This window comes from Urocampus carinirostris, chromosome 13 (assembly GCF_059441175.1).
Source record: "Urocampus carinirostris isolate Australia breed hairy pipefish chromosome 13, RoL_Ucar_1.0, whole genome shotgun sequence".
NCBI lineage: Eukaryota > Metazoa > Chordata > Actinopteri > Syngnathiformes > Syngnathidae > Urocampus > Urocampus carinirostris.
The window spans coordinates 13,657,959-13,675,751 of NC_142361.1; the positions used below are offsets into that span (position 1 = coordinate 13,657,959).

The 17,793-nt window shown below is 39.3% G+C and overlaps 1 protein-coding gene across 6 annotated transcripts in view; it reads right to left on the reverse strand.

Annotated features, from left to right (window-relative positions):
• The window catches only part of ccser2a (coiled-coil serine-rich protein 2a), a 37,587-nt gene that overhangs the window by 14,034 nt on the left and 5,760 nt on the right, over positions 1-17,793 (reverse strand). For 4 of the 6 annotated variants that reach the window (XM_088351540.1, XM_088351538.1, XM_088351542.1 and 1 more), the window contains exons 2-9: positions 14,461-15,818; positions 14,170-14,381; positions 12,120-12,213; positions 9,304-9,345; positions 9,122-9,224; positions 7,137-7,317; positions 5,720-5,788; positions 4,717-4,821 (exon numbers count right to left, since the gene is read on the reverse strand). In XM_088351540.1, the coding sequence (XP_088207666.1) occupies positions 4,717-4,821; positions 5,720-5,788; positions 7,137-7,317; positions 9,122-9,224; positions 9,304-9,345; positions 12,120-12,213; positions 14,170-14,381; positions 14,461-15,775 (2,121 nt within the window). In that variant the 5' untranslated portion in view covers positions 15,776-15,818. The remainder of the gene's footprint in view (positions 1-4,716; positions 4,822-5,719; positions 5,789-7,136; positions 7,318-9,121; positions 9,225-9,303; positions 9,346-12,119; positions 12,214-14,169; positions 14,382-14,460; positions 15,819-17,793) is intronic. The other 2 variants (XM_088351539.1, XM_088351543.1) reach the window with 1 other exon arrangement.

The window sequence follows — 17,793 nt, forward strand, 5'->3', positions numbered from 1 at the left end:
GTGCTTCGAGACAATTTGTGATTGAAGTCAGTCAATACAAAGAAATGTGACTTGTCTTGAATGTAGGTAGCAGGATTTTGCTTTTGGCGGCAGGTGTGTCGAGGGGACTTTTGCAGCAAAACAGCTCCAAAAGGTCTTAAGTATCAATCATTTTTGATAAATTTGGCACTCGGTCACCAAATTCCTCTCATGTATGGGGCAGATGGGAAACCGGAGAGCTGTTCTTTTTTTACAGCACATGCACTTTGATACAAACATCCGCGGGTCTGGCGCCCCTCTAGAGGATAAATGAGGCTGATGTTTTTGCAATCAGTATTCAAATAAATTATAATAGGAGCAAAACAGGATGTTTGATGGTACTTAAGTTAATATGTATAATGTGCTTGCGATTTTTCAACTTTTTTACCCACAAATTAAGCAAAGTCTTAAGTCTTTTCATCTAAATTGGCTGAAAAGTTATCTATCAGACATGCTTTAGTTCCCTTTCATTATTCAAGTCATTGGCCAGACGGTGGAGTTTCCTTTAATCCGAAAGGAACGATAACAAGTGCATACAGTTTAGCCAATTACCATGGCAACCAGTCATATGTACAACCACAAAAAAAATACTTTTCACTTCTGTGTAGCAACCTGGCCCTATTCTCCATAGTATGGTTCAATGCCAGGATAGTGAAAGTGCCCTGACACTGGAGTCTAGAAATATAGGGCTTACGCTTCATTCTACGTGACGCAGCTCTCATTTATCTTTACCTTTAGTGCAGTAGTAAATATGTGCTCTTCTTCATAATCGCTATTCAACTCTGTGGTAGTAGGAGTCTTGAATGGTCAAATAATCCGAAAACATGTGACCTGGACAACTTGCAGAAGACCTGAAAAGGGCACAGCTGAAGACGGCGCCTGTTTTGACTGGATAGCTGTTCTGCAGCCAATGGCGTCAATTGACAAATTCCCCAACCCAATGGCAACAAGTGTGCACAGGGCTTAGAGTGCTTTTGTCAAATTACAAACGCCACAAAAATGTACTAAAACTAGTGACAACTGCAGTGCAGGACTACCTTAATCAAAGCATCAAGTTTTAACCTCGCTTTCTTTGCTGTTTATTCTCCTAATCATTTTTAATGTATTTTCCAGGAGTCTAAACACTGCCTTTCCATTTTAAATCTTGCTACTGTGTCGGTTTTCTGTTTTGAAAAAAAGAGTCTTATAATCCTTGCACTAATATAAGTTTCATAGAGCCCTGTTTAACATGCCCCTGTCCTCTTGAGACGACCCGTAGGGGGCAATGATGCTTAATAGGACAATGCCGTACCAACAAATGCTAGCTGCAGTTAATCACGAGGGAAGAATGAAATGCAATGGCAAACCAAAGCCACTAGAAAATAGTGTCTGTGTCATTTTTAAGCAGACTTGTTGAGAAACAATTTCAAGCATTTACAAGATTTTCACTCCAAATTCAAGCACTTTTTGATCCTTGATAACACAACAATAAAATTCAAGACCCGTATGAACTCTGGTGTCACAATCTTAATACTTTGCTAATCTATCAATGTTAAAAAATATACTTTCTGTATCTGCTTATTTTATGGCAGCTGCAGTGCAAGAAATTTTCAATGTTCTCACCTGGTTCATAAAACAATCTCATCGGAAAGCTGCACAGTAAAATTTCCTCACATTTTTCTTTGAACTTATTCTGTCAAACCCCATATGCAATAATGTGATTTTTTTTCCCTTCTATGTGCCTGTTGAGGGAGAGGGCGCAGCAATATTGTGCAGGACTGGCGGCAGCTGGTTTTGGTCCTCGCTCTAATTGGGAATGCTCACATAAGGTGGTGAGGGAGGCTGGCATTGACATTTCGGCATTTGCGGCCGCGGATTAGAATATGTCAGGTGGCCATACTGTTGTTCGGCTAACAAGGGACTCGTTTGGAGACACTAATGAGTGTTAGGATAGCCAAGGAGCAAGCTAAAAGCAAACACAACAAAGGTTCTTGCTAGCCGGCAGCGCGGCCGCGAGACAACCCGCAGCAATGCGCCGGCAGTCGCAAACACCCACAACCTGATAAAGGCTAGCGCAGAGTTTCTTGATTTTATCAGGGCAGTGGAGAGGGACCAAAGTACACAATATTATTTAAATACAAACAATTATTACGTATTCAATAATCTCTATGTACTTGCACATTTATCTGAGGGTTATGCGAGGTAACCTCCGATCGCTGTTCTAAACATAAAACACAGTCCCACTTGACAAAAACAAATAAATTAATTCAAATGATTGGAACATGGTCAAATGTGGTTCATATTATTTTGCCCTTATAACCTAGAACAGTGATCTCCAAACTTTAATGTACCACAGACCGGTTTAATGTGTGAAAATAATCTCGCGAACCGACCCAATAATAACATTAGTAAAATGAATCATAATAACAATAATAAGCCTGAATCTACTGGGTACTCACTAGACCACTGGGGATTTAGATAACATAGGAAAAGGAATTCCATTTTATCTCATCATTACACTGTTTTTCCTTAAAGTACCAGTTGTTGAGTTTACAATATACATATTATTTCGTAATGTGTTCATTATCTATGTTGTCAATTAATTATTTAAATCATGCCCTCATCTATACAACAACGTGGTTTGTGAGCAAAAATAGTGTCTCACCGCTGTGATCCAGGTTTGATTCCCGCTGCATCCCATTTTGTGCAAATGTGGCCAGCGATATTTTTAAACTGATCAATCATTGCTCAAATACGATAATATACTACTGCAAAACCTTGTTTATGACGAGCACCCAAAATGTTAGTTCTCTTATGGGTAGAAAAAATGCGCTTTATATATAGTATAAGCCAAAAATAAGGTACTTTTGTTTCTGTCTGTGCGGTTCCAAGCAACCCGTGGGTCGGTACTGACCTGTGGACCTTTGGTTGCTGACCACTGATCTAAGATATGACATTATGTTTTACCATTTTACTAATGCACGTGAATCATTTAGTCGTCCATTGAGTTAAATCTAGCACAGCAGTGATTATTTAAGACGCAAATGCAAATAACTTTGCAGTCTGACCTAAACTATACATGTTTGGTCTGTATTGCTTTACAATCGAAATACCGTATTTACCGCACTATAAGGCACACTTGATTGTTGTGGCGTAACCCCAAAAATAGTCTTTTGTCAATTTTTTCATATACAAGTCGAACTGCATGGAATTAAAAACTTGTACAGCAAGAGATACTGTATTCATTTGTGTGTAACCATTGAGCATATTATACACTTACAGCAGGGGTTGGGAACCTATGGTTGTCTAGCTAATTATGGCTCTTTCCATGAGTACATATGGTCCGAAGATAAAATTCTATGCATACAAAAGTCATCTACAGCTTTCAAATTCTGATAAACACGGAGTTGAGTTGAGTGTGCGCATAGCCAACGTAGCACTAACGTTATCAGCAGTTCGGTCCTGTATATTAAGAGCATACTCCCCCACTAGATTTTACAGTCATACCAACAAACCCCGTTTTGGCTGTACGTTGCTAAAGAATCTTTTATATGGAAGCTCTTAAGCAATTTAAGTTCACTGTAGAACGAACTGTAAACACTCAGAAACGCCAGCCAAGCACAAATAGCAAATTGATTGGGTGAGCAGTAGTGGTGGGCTGAGCTATGCACACCTCTCTGCTCAGCGCCGTCTGCACTGAAGGTAAATATGTCAGCAGCTTTGTTTGCTGTGTTTTGTGACAATTTTACAAAATACCTCTGCTTCCACCTTGTTTTGAAACCATTTTCTATCAAAAAAATGACGCCTCAATGTAATTGCAGGAGAGACACAAGTTTAAAATGGTATATTTGTTTATATGGGACACAGGCATTATTCTTTTTTCATAAATTGTATCAAATCATCTTCTGTCACACAACAAAAAAACATACACTGAAAATTACATTTTGTCAGGAAAGCGCGTTAGGCAGTTTTGTTGAAGATTTTCTTAAAACATGTCAAAACATGTCTTCCTATTATGGATCTTTGGTTCAAAAAGGATCCCTAACCTAGGCTTAATGTATATATTAGTGCAATGATTTAGCGGTCAAAAAATGTCACTGTCCAAAATCGCAAAACGTGGTACGCGACAAGATTTGAAACCAAGTCACTAGGGTAAGACTGCCAAAACTTAACCACTGGCCCAGTAGTGATAGAAAAAACATACAAAAGACGTTGCATTTTATCTAATTGTCACACCAATTTTACTCACGGATCCAGAAACTAATGTTAACAGACAGGAGGAAAGAGAAAGTTGTCCTGAAAGATATAAATGAACGGAAGACGAGGGTGTAAGACTTTTTAGTGTATCTGATGATGAAACAAATGGAATATTAGATATTTGTCATTGGAGTGCGTTATTTTGATCATGCTAGGAGACTTCCCAAACACATTTGCCGAAAGTTAAAATGGATGCCTAAATTTTCCCAGAAATACCTGTCCATTTGCAAGAAAAGTCACCAGAATAAAAATACCATTCATGAGAAATGTTATCAAGTTCCTTTGAAACTTTTTATCCCATCAAAAAATTATATTAGTACTTCTCTGATCACGTTCATTTTAGAAAATTGTGCAAGTTTCTTTGAGTGTGTTTTGTCTGTATGGACAGGAGGAAAAGAAACAGAATAGACCATTGAATGATTGTTGGAAAAGAATGTTGCAGCGTTAAATGGGCTCTTTTACCACTTGTTCCTGCTGCAGCTGCTGACACTGCAGAGTGAGCTGAACAATGGTCTTGTCTCGACTCCTGAGTTCCTCTCTGAGCCTCTGCACCTCCTTCAGCAGCTTCTGCAGGCACAGACGGTCACATTATATATATATATATATATATATATATATATACTGAATTTTAGGGACCATGAGGCGCACCCAAAAAACCCTAATTGGCCAGAAATTTGAACATGTGTCTTATGATCTTGTGCGCCTTATGTGTGGACAAAATTGAAAATGTGTTACCATGTTTGTGCAATTATTGATTAGTCGATACATTTTATAGCGGACATCATTTGCATAATAATGTTGGCAACAGGATCAGACCGAATAGCAACGGTAAGAGCACCTGATCCTAGCCACCAAAGCCCTAGGGACATTGATAGTTGTTTACAAGTGCATTGGTTGCATTGGAAATCGAACCTAGATTGCAGTGGGGAAAGCACTGGATCCTATGCACTAGGGATACAGACGACACATAAAAGGGCATTTGGTCTTGACTCATTATCACACTTCATTTAGTCAGGGTACCAGATATGTTTGGGAAATGACAAAACTAAGTGATTAAAAAAAACAGTATAAAAGTTTGTTTCACTTTTTCTCAGTTCAGACTAAGCATTGTTAATGAAAAACGTTTGAAATATGTATACATCTTTGAGGATTACCAAAATACTTTCCACAATGCCTTTCTCTTCATTCAGTTTAGACTTTCGTAAAGATTTTGCGAGTCGGCGATAGAATACTGTGCTTTAGTGGTCCCAACCATTTCTGTTATGTCATGTGTTATCTATATCCCTAGGGGTCTAACAGATAGAATCCAACGCGCTCGACGTCCTTGCGTCCACGGATATATTAAAACTGATCGATGCACAAATACGGTACCATTCAATTTTGCTGGGGTGCGCCTTAAGATCCGGTGCACTTTATAGTGTGGAAAATTATGCGTGAGTTTGCGGGGAGTTGATGATTTTCTTACCTGTGTTGCAGTACTACTTTTGCCTTCAATCTCCCCTGCAACATCCCCTCGCGAATCCGTATCCCCAAGCTGTAATGCACACACATACACCCAAATGCAGAAAGTATGCGGTGAGCGCGATCAATGACAGCTGCCGTAGGGCATGCCTCAAGAGCAATGTTGTGAGGTGGAAAAATTCTACTCCTTCACGCATACGCCCCGCCGGCCTTGGACTACCAAGCACTTGTAACACAGACATGCAGGGCAATCTCAGTGCTTACAAGGAACGTTTATTTTGCAAGCAACCGGAAATGTTGGCAAGCTGCTTGAATAAATCCGATAATGCATTTGTACGTTTTTTTTTTTTTTTGAGTCAAATAGCTTGTATGAGTTCACTGATTAGGTTCCCTTTAAATGAACACATTCAATTTAATTCTGAGAAATGCAAAGAGATTTTTCCTGATTCAGTGTTTAAACATTGCTAAGACACAATTGTCTTTCGATTTTTGGGGGCTTCCGATGTGATATTTTTATACACACCCATCTGAAAGATTGACACTGAGTAGTCAAAAGAACAATGGAATATCAACTTTTTTTAGGTGGGGTCTTGGGGGGATTGGTAGGATCTGAAAATAACATGAGGAATATAAAATGTATCCAATCAGCTTGTATCAAGAATTTAAACCGATGGGATTAGAGTAATAATGTGTGTTATAGTTTCTTGCCACATTAAAGCCACCAATTGAGCAATACCACAATTTACAATGCAGTTCAGACCATTTGAGCTCCTAATGGCTACTTGAAACTGGATTTTGTTAACACGCTTTATTCAAAATCAACAAAACAAACAAAAAATGTGATTGAGAATCATTAATTTTGTAAAGATTGTTTCCTTTGTTTTCTTTTAATTTTGCAAACAAAGAAATATGTTCCTTTAACTTTGAAAATGTAATTAAGATTCTTATTATAATAAAATTTTACGTCGTAACATTGTACTACAAAAACAAATTTAAATAAATTAATACTATAAAAATGGGCAGCACGGCGGCGCAATGGTTAGCCCGTGTGCGGCACAGTTCTGAGGTCTTGAGATTGAACCTCCTATGTGGAGTTTGCATGTTCTCCCCGTGCATGCGTGGGATGGGCTCCAGCACCCCGGGACACTACTGAGGATAAGCGGTGCAAATAATGGATGGATGGAATATTATAAAAATAACACTGAGTGGAGGATTAAGTAGCCTGGAGGAATATTAAAGTGGCAGAATTAAATTTCCGACATTCTTGGACATATTCTATGCGGTCACAATCCCCTTATTCCAAATGGACTCAGTAATTTATTTTCTAAAGCTCCCACTTCAACACATGCAAAGACAAAGGAAAGCGTGAGGCGTACGAAATGAGCCATGCCAGTGAGGAGAATTTAACAATGACATCAAACCTGCAGAAGGTTTTTTAGCTTGAGTAGTTGGTTTTTGACGGAGATGCAGTCCTGGCTCATATGCTCTAGAGAAAGCTCATCCGGCATGAGCGTTTGGATGTTTCGCTTGTCTTCAGAAGGAATGGACTGTAAAGATGTCTGTGAAGACTTGAAACCATCGATGTGATGGAAAAACGGTGCTCTGAAAAATAAAACAGTCAGGTGAAGCAAAGTGGAACTACAAAGTTGGAGTTTGAATATCATTTCGGGTAGGAAGAGGATTCCAAATTTTCTGGACTATAAAGGCACACCTAAAAACCTTTAATTGGCCAGAAATTCGTAAGTGGGCCAATATAATTCGGTGGGCCTTGTATACTGTAGAATATAGATTGCTCTGCACTAGCTCAGGAGATGCAGCGCTATCTTGGGGAGAGGGGGTTCGCAGGTTCGATTACAGGCTACTTCGAATTAAATGTTTGAAATGTTCTTGGGCAAGACCCTGAACCCCTAATGCCCCCAATAAGCAGGTAGGTGCCTTGCTGTCACTGTTATTGGTGTGTGAATGGGTAAGTGTGAAGCACTTTGTAAAGCGCTTTGGGAGGGCTTTAGTGACTTGAAAAGCCCTATTCAAATGCAGATCATTAACTATTTACATTGGATATCTATACAGTATTCATAGGTGAAGAATAATTTTTACTTTTTTTACTTGGCAGTTATATTGTAGTACACATATTTTTCTCTCAATAAGCATCATTTAGCATTTAGTTTTCATAAGATAGCCCATTGCTATCTATTTACTTTTGCGTTGAATTCATTGTCAGGTCTGGTTGTGTCCTTTTTTTAATACGTACATCTATCCCAGAGGTAGTACTGATCGATCACGGAAAATTTAGTACTATGTAGTTGTTTGGGCTTGCTGACATCTAGTGGTAAAATTTAGCATGTCGGCATGATCATCAACGCTCTACAGTAACAAATTGGACACCTCCAAATTTTGTAAATGATAGGTTAAATTAAATACAATTACAAATGTAATGAAAATAAATATTTAATATTTACTTAGGATGTCATGAGTATTTGATAATCAAGTTCAAATAAAATGTTATATAGGTATTTTCTTTTACACTTACAGCATGTAGCGTAAGATTTATGACTGTGTTAATCAAGAAATAAAAAATGTAATTAAATTACTATTTAAGTACCGTATGCATTTGTTTATTTGTACATTTGTGTACAACGCGCTGGCGACATCATCCTCCATGCTGGTATGCTGCAGATAATACGGTAAAACCTTGAGGACAACCAAACCCAAACCTATTTAGCACACATATTTGCAATCGCATATGTTGCATATTTGCAATTTGAGTAGTGGGAATTCAAACCTTTTCAATTCATCAAACTACAGTACAGCAACAAAGTGTTGCTAATTATTTATTGCAATAACATAATTGGACAAAAACAGTTCATGAAAGAAACACTTCTTTGAATGGAGCCAATGCTTGGACTCTTACATTACTATTGTATTACGTACTTCTGACTAAACATGTTTTTTTATTTAAGACTACATTGATAAATATTGGCAGCATTCAATTACACAAAAATGGAAAAAAGTACTATTAAATTGAACATCAATGTTTGTTTTAGTTAAATTTTGATAGAATTAAAAAAGTCAAGTCACATTTATTTGTATAGCCCTAAATCACAAGATGTCTAAAAGGACTGCACAGGATTACAATTACACCATCGCCTGATCTTAAACTAACATGCAGGCAAGGAAAGACTCAAAACCTCAGCATGAGGGAAAAATAAACCTTGAGAAGGGGCCTCACCAGTGGTAAATCCCCCTACCAGAATCATCAGGGGGCAATAGATTTAGCATTGGGTTACAGTACACAAAACATAGTGAACACTAAAAAAAGAAAACAAGATCATTTTATTTGTTAATTTTGTTAGTAGTTAGCATGCTGAAATAGTGTGAGCACCCATGAAGTAGACTGATAACTTACCTGCCGTCATTGGGGAAATTGTCGGGTCCATTCCAGCGCTGATGCCGGCGGCGCTGTGCCTGCCGACGAGGTGCACTTTCCCCATTGGACATCACGTCAAACTCTGCAACAAAAGTTGGGAATAGGGTAAGGAACACCGAGGACATCGTTCTGAAGGAGTACGTTCAGAAAATTGTACCCACTTAAAGTGTTGCACACAGGCTGAGCTTGTTGTGAAAGATGAGCTGTGCCATGCAAAAATAGGAATGTAGGAATTTGTTTTTCGGCAGGTTTACAGACACAGAGATACAACAACCTATTTATCATATTCTGAATACGCTCATACGAATTTCAAATACTCTAAAATGTCAGAACGCTCATTGTGATCTTTTCCAATTCCCTCCTCGGTATGCAAACACACAAACACAAAAAATCAGCGACGAACAATTTCATTTTCAAGGATGTAAAGAAGAACACAGAGTCTTTGGTGAATAGAAGAATAGAGCAGAGAAATGAGCCATGACTGAGGGAAAATCGGACAAAATAATAGAAGCTGACATCTCTCACCGAAACGCGAGGCCTTCAGCAAGGAAGGGAGACAGCATAAAATGACTGCATACACAAACACGAAAATATCATTATAATGGCCATGTGGAAATGCTGCTTAAAATACTCAAAACGTCAACTCTCAACACAGAGGTTAGCAGCCTGTTTTATACTCAAGTGTTACGTATGGGTAACCTCACAGGAATTAAAGTCTATAAAGTAGCCAAACAACCGAGATAAATTCCAACAAGGAGAGGTCCATGAATGAAGAATAAAAGATGTCCGTCTAGTCCAGTCAGTAAGACAGCCAACCCGGCATGGCCATGTCCGTGTTCTCGGGCTAGCTTTTCAGGGAACTCCCAAGACATTAAGTCTGCTGATGCCTTTGAGATCCATCATAAGGAAAACTCTGTGGGCTTCCCACTGGCCCTGACACCTGGGATGAAAGAAAAAGTAGCATGGGCGCCTCTCATCCCCTTCTGATTTGACTCGCCATTATTCCTTTCTGCTTACTTCCTGTTATGTGGCAGACTCTGGGTGTCTTAGAAGGAGGAAATGAAGGACAGAGCAAGGGAGGGCCTGCAGAGACTCTAGGCAAAACAAACTGCTTTCCCCAATCCCCGCTTTCAGGGCCGGACTCGTGGGCCGGGTCTATGATGGACTCCTATGCCCCCGTTTCACTTTCTCTGTATACGCCTTCTGGTAGTCAGCCTGATTCACTGAGCTATAAATATAGAGTTTCCAAAAAAGGAGTAGGAAGGGGACCGGCATGCCAATGACATTCCTGTGGAGTGAACGGTCCTCTGCCTGCCTGTGTCAATCTTAACAGTGACGTAAGGTGGTGAAGCTGCCACCAACCAAAAGAAAAGAAACAAAACAAAATAGTGGGTATTTGAAATTAGCACTACATGTTCAGTTGGTGTTTATTTGCACCCAAAGCCAGTTTTGTTATGCATTGGAAACCAGTTGAGGCAAAACAAAAAATGTACTCAGCATTATTGGAATTTGACCTTACTTCCAGGATGTCATGAGAAAGGAAGCTTCTTGATAGAACAATTGTCCAAGGTTACTTATAGAATGTGACTTTGCCCAAAAAATGACATTTTTGGTGATTGGTTAATGTTGTTGAATTATGTTTCTTGCAACATGCATGGGAAAAAAATATGAAAGAACCAAAGTAAAATAAAACAGAGCTGCATCCAAAGCCTATACGACCACCCCAAAAAATACTGTACTACGCAGGGAGGTTTGAAGTGCAATACGCAAGGTTGCTTTATGAGCAAGTTTTGTTCCAACACTGGTCACCAAATAAAGTGTATCACGAACTGTTTTTTCATACTTAGAGAAAGTTTATGTTTTTAGGCTCTTTTTCACTGTCTATCTTTTGAGTGAGATGATCAATCAGCTGCTTATTTGCTTTTTTGTTTTGTTCAAAGTGTCGGATTGGCTAAGGATTGTAAATCAGTGAGGTTAATTAGAAAATAATGTTTTACTTTTAATTATTTGGACAAAAGAGTGGGACCCTTGGGGTCATGCGACAACATTTTTTCTCCACTGAGCAAAAATAGTCTTTTGTTTGACTTCATGACACATGGCATAGTCCATCACCATTAGCTTGTGTGTTCATGAACCAAGGCATGTACATTTACATGACCTTGTTATATTAGATTTTGTGGTTCCTGAACGAGTACTTGTCATACATAACAGGGTGAAGGTGTGTCAGAGGCATTCAACATCAGGTGGTGCAATAAACAAACCAGGCAAGAGTGGTCGACCTGCGTTGTCACCAGAGCTGACAGAAATGAATTATCGTTGCAGAAGTCATTATAATTCACGACGGGCGAGGTCACCGTCTCTGAACCCCGCCACAGGTCCTCCACCCCCTTCCATTCTCTCGCGTGTGACACACCATCAGATAAACACATAATAAATCTGCCAGCACAATCGCAATGACCTGATTACCTCGAGCCCGTACAATTAAGCCATTTTACACCTCTATAAAGAGACTAGAATCTGATTACAATCACGAGCACTAAAGAAAACCAAAACAAAAGCCTGTAACGGTGCTGATGTCACAGCACTTAAACAAGGTGGTGAAGTGGGACAATGAGACGTTAAACTAATTACCTTATTACTACTGTCAAAGCATTCAATCTGTCTGCTGCTGCACCGCCATATCCGCCGTGCTTGCATGGGCGCGTTTCATCCCTTTTCTCAGACAAACGATCGAGACAACTGGCGACATCATCCTCTATGCAGGTATGCTGCAGAGCTGTCATTTCCAGCGCAATAAAAAACCTATAAATAACTTCTCGGGAAGTGTGTACACGAGGCCGTGAGACTATTCTTACAGATGTTGAACAGCTGAGCAGGAATTTGATCAATTGTGTTGAGCCAAAAAAGCATGCTGCTCGAAATAGAAAGTTTCAACATTTTACGTGGTTTTCCACTGACTTCACTGGCCTTTGCTCACCATGAGAAGTGTCCTCTGTGAGGTCCACATCCAGCATGAGGTCGTCATCATCTACTGCTTCCACTTCTAGGTCATGCAAGTTGTTCAGGATATCCTGGGGGACACAAACCAAAAGAAAAACATACGGACAAATATTATGGAGTTCCGTTCTACATTCATTCAGAAGCAATGGACCATATAAAGTATGTAAACAAGAAAATTAAAGATGAATAGGTGCTTGTGGTCCCCTTATATTTCACAATTCTGAATTGAGGACACATAGGGTAACTAATGACTAAACAAATGGCATGAATGGTCAATTAACTGTTTTTAAGCCAATACGCATAAATTGAAAGGAATTTAGGTTCTGAATTGACAAATGAACGGAGATTATCGATATATGCATTAAGAAGGAGTGAAATAGTATAAATTACGAAAATGTCATTCAAGAGTCGGAAATGGACAAAAAAAATGCTCACGTTTTAGGTATGAAAATGAAAACATTTTCCTGAAAAAAAAACTGCATTCTAAAATCGGCATCTCTTCCACTGCATGATGTGTAATGAAAACGTTATCAAGCACTTTTGATATGACTGGCACGCACAAACGGAACGTGGCCATTTAAAGCTTTTTATGGAGGCACATCGCCACCATGTGGACCTATCATATTACTACACTTTGTAAATGTTCAATCGTATCTCTTTAGCGCTCAAAGACATTCTTATATGCAATGATAAATTGTAAAAAAAAATGTTCCCAAGTCCATGTATAAAAGTATCCCAATGCCAGACAAAAAACAAGTCCACCTCATGATAGCAGCTACACTAATGTGGCACAAAAGCATAATATGTGCATAAGATGAAATAAATGACTTTTAATTGGATAAGCATGGCTGGAGCTTTAGTGGGTATGCTGACATCAGTGAAGCACGCTCAAATATAATCACAGACTTATTCCATCCTATTAGAAACAAACAAAATAGTACAATACAATATCTAATTTATTCAAGTATTTAATAAATTAGTGACCAAAAATAACTCAGAAATTATGTGGGAACATTCATTAAGTCAAAAATTAGTAATTTAAATAATTATTTTATGTACCCATTTTTACTCTCAGTTACCCACATTAAAGGAACAGTCATATTTATATCAAATTAAGCATTAGTGTGTTATTTTTTCCTCTTGCCCTTTCTTTTTGATCACAAAAAACGTCCTTATCACATGCTGTGAGTACTGTAAAGACACAACTTATTCTACCACTTGTAATCTGGCTTCCCGAAAGCTCTTTATGCATTCCTGAGATCAGGTGCCATGGTACATGAACATAGAGAAACAAAGGATGCAAATGCTATTAAATCACAAGCTGTGGCTGGGAAAGCATTCCTCTCAGGGTTAACCTCTTTCCCTAATGAAGAAGTAGTTGAATGAATGGCAGCAGCTATTTAAGCAGGCATAAAATTATGTGCAAGGGGTGCCGACCGGAACGTGATCAGTGCATTGGAAAGGGAACCGGAGGTAGTTTGACTGTCATTCATTAGTCACGGCAATAAAGCCCTGGCAACTTAAAATGCAGCATTTCCATAATAAAAATTGTAATAAATTAATTTTGATGCAAATCAGAAAAGAATCCCCAGTATAATTGATTGCTTTAGGGGATTGTTTTTCTTTTCTTGTGTGGGTTTGGAAATCAAAATTACAATTTTTGAGGAAAATATTTAATAAATAATATTAATCGTATTTATTTGCTTTTAAACTTTTTAGAAATGAGCATGTTAAACTGCCAGACAGAGAGGTTCACTGGGTCGCCTTGCTAATCTTTTATCAACTCTAATACAGACAAGTGATCAAAATAATAGTAATACAAAAATGATTGTACCGTGTCATTTCAAATTGTTCAGTAGAATATCTTTTTTAATTTTAAACAAACTGAACATGCTTCCTTTTACTTGTGTTGCTGTTGATTTCACTCGATAGTGGTACCATGACATAGGGAAATGATTTGAAGGTGCGTTGGTAATAATGTAAACATTTAAATCCTCACAAATTTTCTTCATGAAAGTTGAACTCACTATGCTGTTGAGCTCAGAGTCGTCGTATAGATCATATGGATAGGAGCCCGGATCCCCAAGAGGTTCAAGCCCTTCTTCGTCCCACATGTAGGTTCCCCCAGAGCTGTTAGAGGGTGACAGCTCCAAAGACGAAGCCTGGCCGACATCACCTTCTTCCGGAGACTTCACAAGTGGTCCCTGGGAGTCCTGCATAGGGCTTTCTTCATCTTGGCCTGGAAAAAATGTGGGGAAAAAGGTCAATAAAAGTCCAAATTAAGAGTAATGTGTAATCAATTGACTTCATATATTTACCTGCCAGATCCCAGTCTTTGGAGTTATTCTTGTCATGAGAGTCCCCATCACTAATAACACCCCCCACACTATCAAAGTAATCTAAAAAGTCTTCACTGGCGATTCCTCTGTCTAGAGACGAAGCAGAAGACAATGACATGTCTTCCTGATCATCGATAACTACACAATTAGAATTTTGGCTAATTCCACTTTCTTCTACTCCATTGGCAGGAATGTAATCAGTGTCTATGTGACATTTTTTGTCTTCAACCTTTCGGACGGGTTCAGCATCTCCACAAGGAGGGACAGAAGAAGGTTTAACAGCTTCTTTAATGCAACCTGGAAAGATTATCTTCTGCTGGTTGGCATGTTCTGGTTTTGCCTGCCTGGAGCTCAAAGATCCACAACTGTTGCCCAATAACCTATTCAAACCACAAGTGGAAAGCAGTGGCTTTTTCAGAGCTCTGGAAGTGGACGGTGCTGTTGGAGTTGGTAGCGAAGAAGAAGCTGTAGCTGTTGGGCTGAACTGAATATTTCCGGTCCCACTGCCAGAAGATCCAGACCCTTTAAGCCCGAATCGTCGTCCTCCAAGTCCTAAACTCAATCGTCCATTACTAAGTTGAGGAGGTTTGATCAAACTAGCCCGCGGTGGTCGGAGCTGAGTATTGGCGAGAGGCTTGGCCAGTTCTACAGCCCGGTTAAACGAGAATGAACGTATCATGGGCTGACTGTTGAGAGATGGAATCTGCTTAAAGTGTGTGAAGCTGTTGGAGCGAACCATCATGTCCAATTCCAGAGACTTCAGACTTTCGCTGGACTGCGAAAGCCGGTCCAGTGAGCTGCTTTTTGGTGCGCCAGAGGAGACCTTAAGCCTGGCCAGGCGGGAGTCTATGTCACTGTGGTCAGTTTTAACCGCTCCACCAAGAGAGTTTTGATCCAGCTTGATGCCTTCTTTAGGAGCCATCTTTAAGCATTGCCTTGGGATAGCTTTGGGGCTTGCAGCGGCCACCACTAATGGACTCGACCTCCGCAATATTGGTGTTCCTGGGGAGCTACTTCTCTCCTTTGCCGATCGAGGAAGTTGCCTTGTTTTTTCCTTGCTTCCATCTCCAAGGCTGGTAAAGCTTGAGGTGAATGCCCCTTCATCTCTTGTTGATTTCAGGGAAAAGGGAGAGGTTTGAGTTGTACCGTTTGGGCGGGTTACAGTAGAAGTGGTCTTGGCTTCCGGAGTGCATGAACCATTGGTCAGAGATCCAGCACCACCACTCGAAGAGCGCCCACCAAATTTGGGCAGTCTTGAAACCATGGCAGAGCTGGTCGACACTTTATTTTCCATTAGATGTCAGCGAAGACATCGATGAGCATGGACACACACTCAACTGGAGAAGTAGAAAATAAATCTTTTGTTAAGTTTTCACAGGCAGAATTTGTTTTTCTAAAAAAACAAATTAAATTAAAACAAGGCAGAAATAAAATCATACTGAAAACAGACGGAGGATTAGCATATGTCTACGTCTGAAGGACTGTTTGCCAAATACAACATTAAGAAGGCAAGTGAATGCTTCCCAAGCTGACTTGAGGGCTTCTAACAAAGCCCACCTACCTCCTCTCATCTTGGATTATTTAATGAGCACTGTCTGTCCATACATACATACAAAGAACAATTAGTTGAAACTGGCAGAATGTCAATTACCGTATTTCTGAACACGATGTTATTTTAATTTGAGTGCATTTGTTTTCAAAAGCAACCAAGTATGCACGTGATAATACAAAACATTGAGCGTGTGTTCTTTTGTTACATTCTACTTTATTGTCCAAATAAAAAAATGAATTCATCCTCCTAAAAGAAATTATCAGACACATGCTAAAGGTTGCGACCTTGCTTAAAAACAAAACTATCAAACAAAAACAAAAAATAACAAGTTGCTTATAACCAAAATTCAATGGAAACCACTCAACAAATGTTGAACTGTAGCCATTACTGGGATATAACAAACAATGCACAAGAAGCATGTGGGGTTGAGAGACGTTATACACATTGAAAGTAGAATTAAAGGGTACCTGTGAATTAGTTGATTGTTTGGGCAACTGCAAATTTTGTTAAGTAGATGTGGTGTCGCTTGATGAACTAACATTAGAGCGACATGTTTAGTCGGTTTACAAATAAAGCATTGCACAAATTCCGTCACCTATTACCTCCACAGGTCAAAATTATATCAGTTGGTTCACTGGTTGACTAATAGATGAACTGCAAATTCAGGAACTATAATCCATATTTATCAGTCGCATCCGTGCGGGAGAGGGGGTCAAAGTGTGTGCTGTGCTGCCCCACATTCCTATGCACAAACACACGTGTCTACAATCAGTCGCTCTGCCGCTGGCATAGGAGTGTCCAACCATCCTAATCCGCATCAATAAACACACATGGGCAGAAAGGCGGAGATACACAATCTCACTCACACAGGAAACCAGGTCAACATGCCGAGACAGGGCTACAGTAAAAACCTCTTTGTGACCCAGAGATGGCCCAGTTTCTTTCCGTAAAATGGCTACAAATTAGTATTTGATAGCACAGCTCTCAAATATCATATATATCAAACAGAAGCACAACCATAACGCAATTGATAGGTGTTTATGGGGGTCATCCAACTGATTACTAGTGAGCATTGCAGCGTGTTGACATACATTCTGAGGTGGGGTGGTAAAACATGTGGGCCATCTGTTAAAAACTCTCGCACTTTCTAGGACTACATCACTGATAAGATTGTCGATAAGATTGTGATTTAGCCATAATAAAACATTGATGTCAACTTCACTGAAAGGATGTTAGATATGACTCATATAAATCAGGGGTCATTAACCTTTTTGAAGCCGAGAGCTTATTTTTGTTACCCGTTGGTGCGGAGGGCTACAAATTTGATATACATTTCTAAAAATAACATCCTATGTTATAACCATGTTGTTACCAGGTTAAGTCAATCACTAAAACATCATGTAAGAAAGATATCACGTTTACTAAAAAACTGCAATGACTCATAACTGGTGAGCTCCTCTTAGAACCTGTTCAAGGGCTACTCAGGAGTTCTTAGGGGGCTGCATGTGGGCACCATGTTCGAGACCCCTGCTTAAATGCTGCCTCAAACTCCATCAACAGCAATTATTGTATTTATTTATTTTTGTCAACAGAAAATTGTGAATAGTTATATTTAAAAAAGTGAAACATAAGACATATCCAAAGAAAATTACACTTGACCAGGGTTTTAAAGATGAAGAAACTTATTTCTCTTGAACTTATAACGCTTTTTTTTTTTTGCTCCTAAATGTTATTGGACTTCTTTTCATTGTACTTCTCTT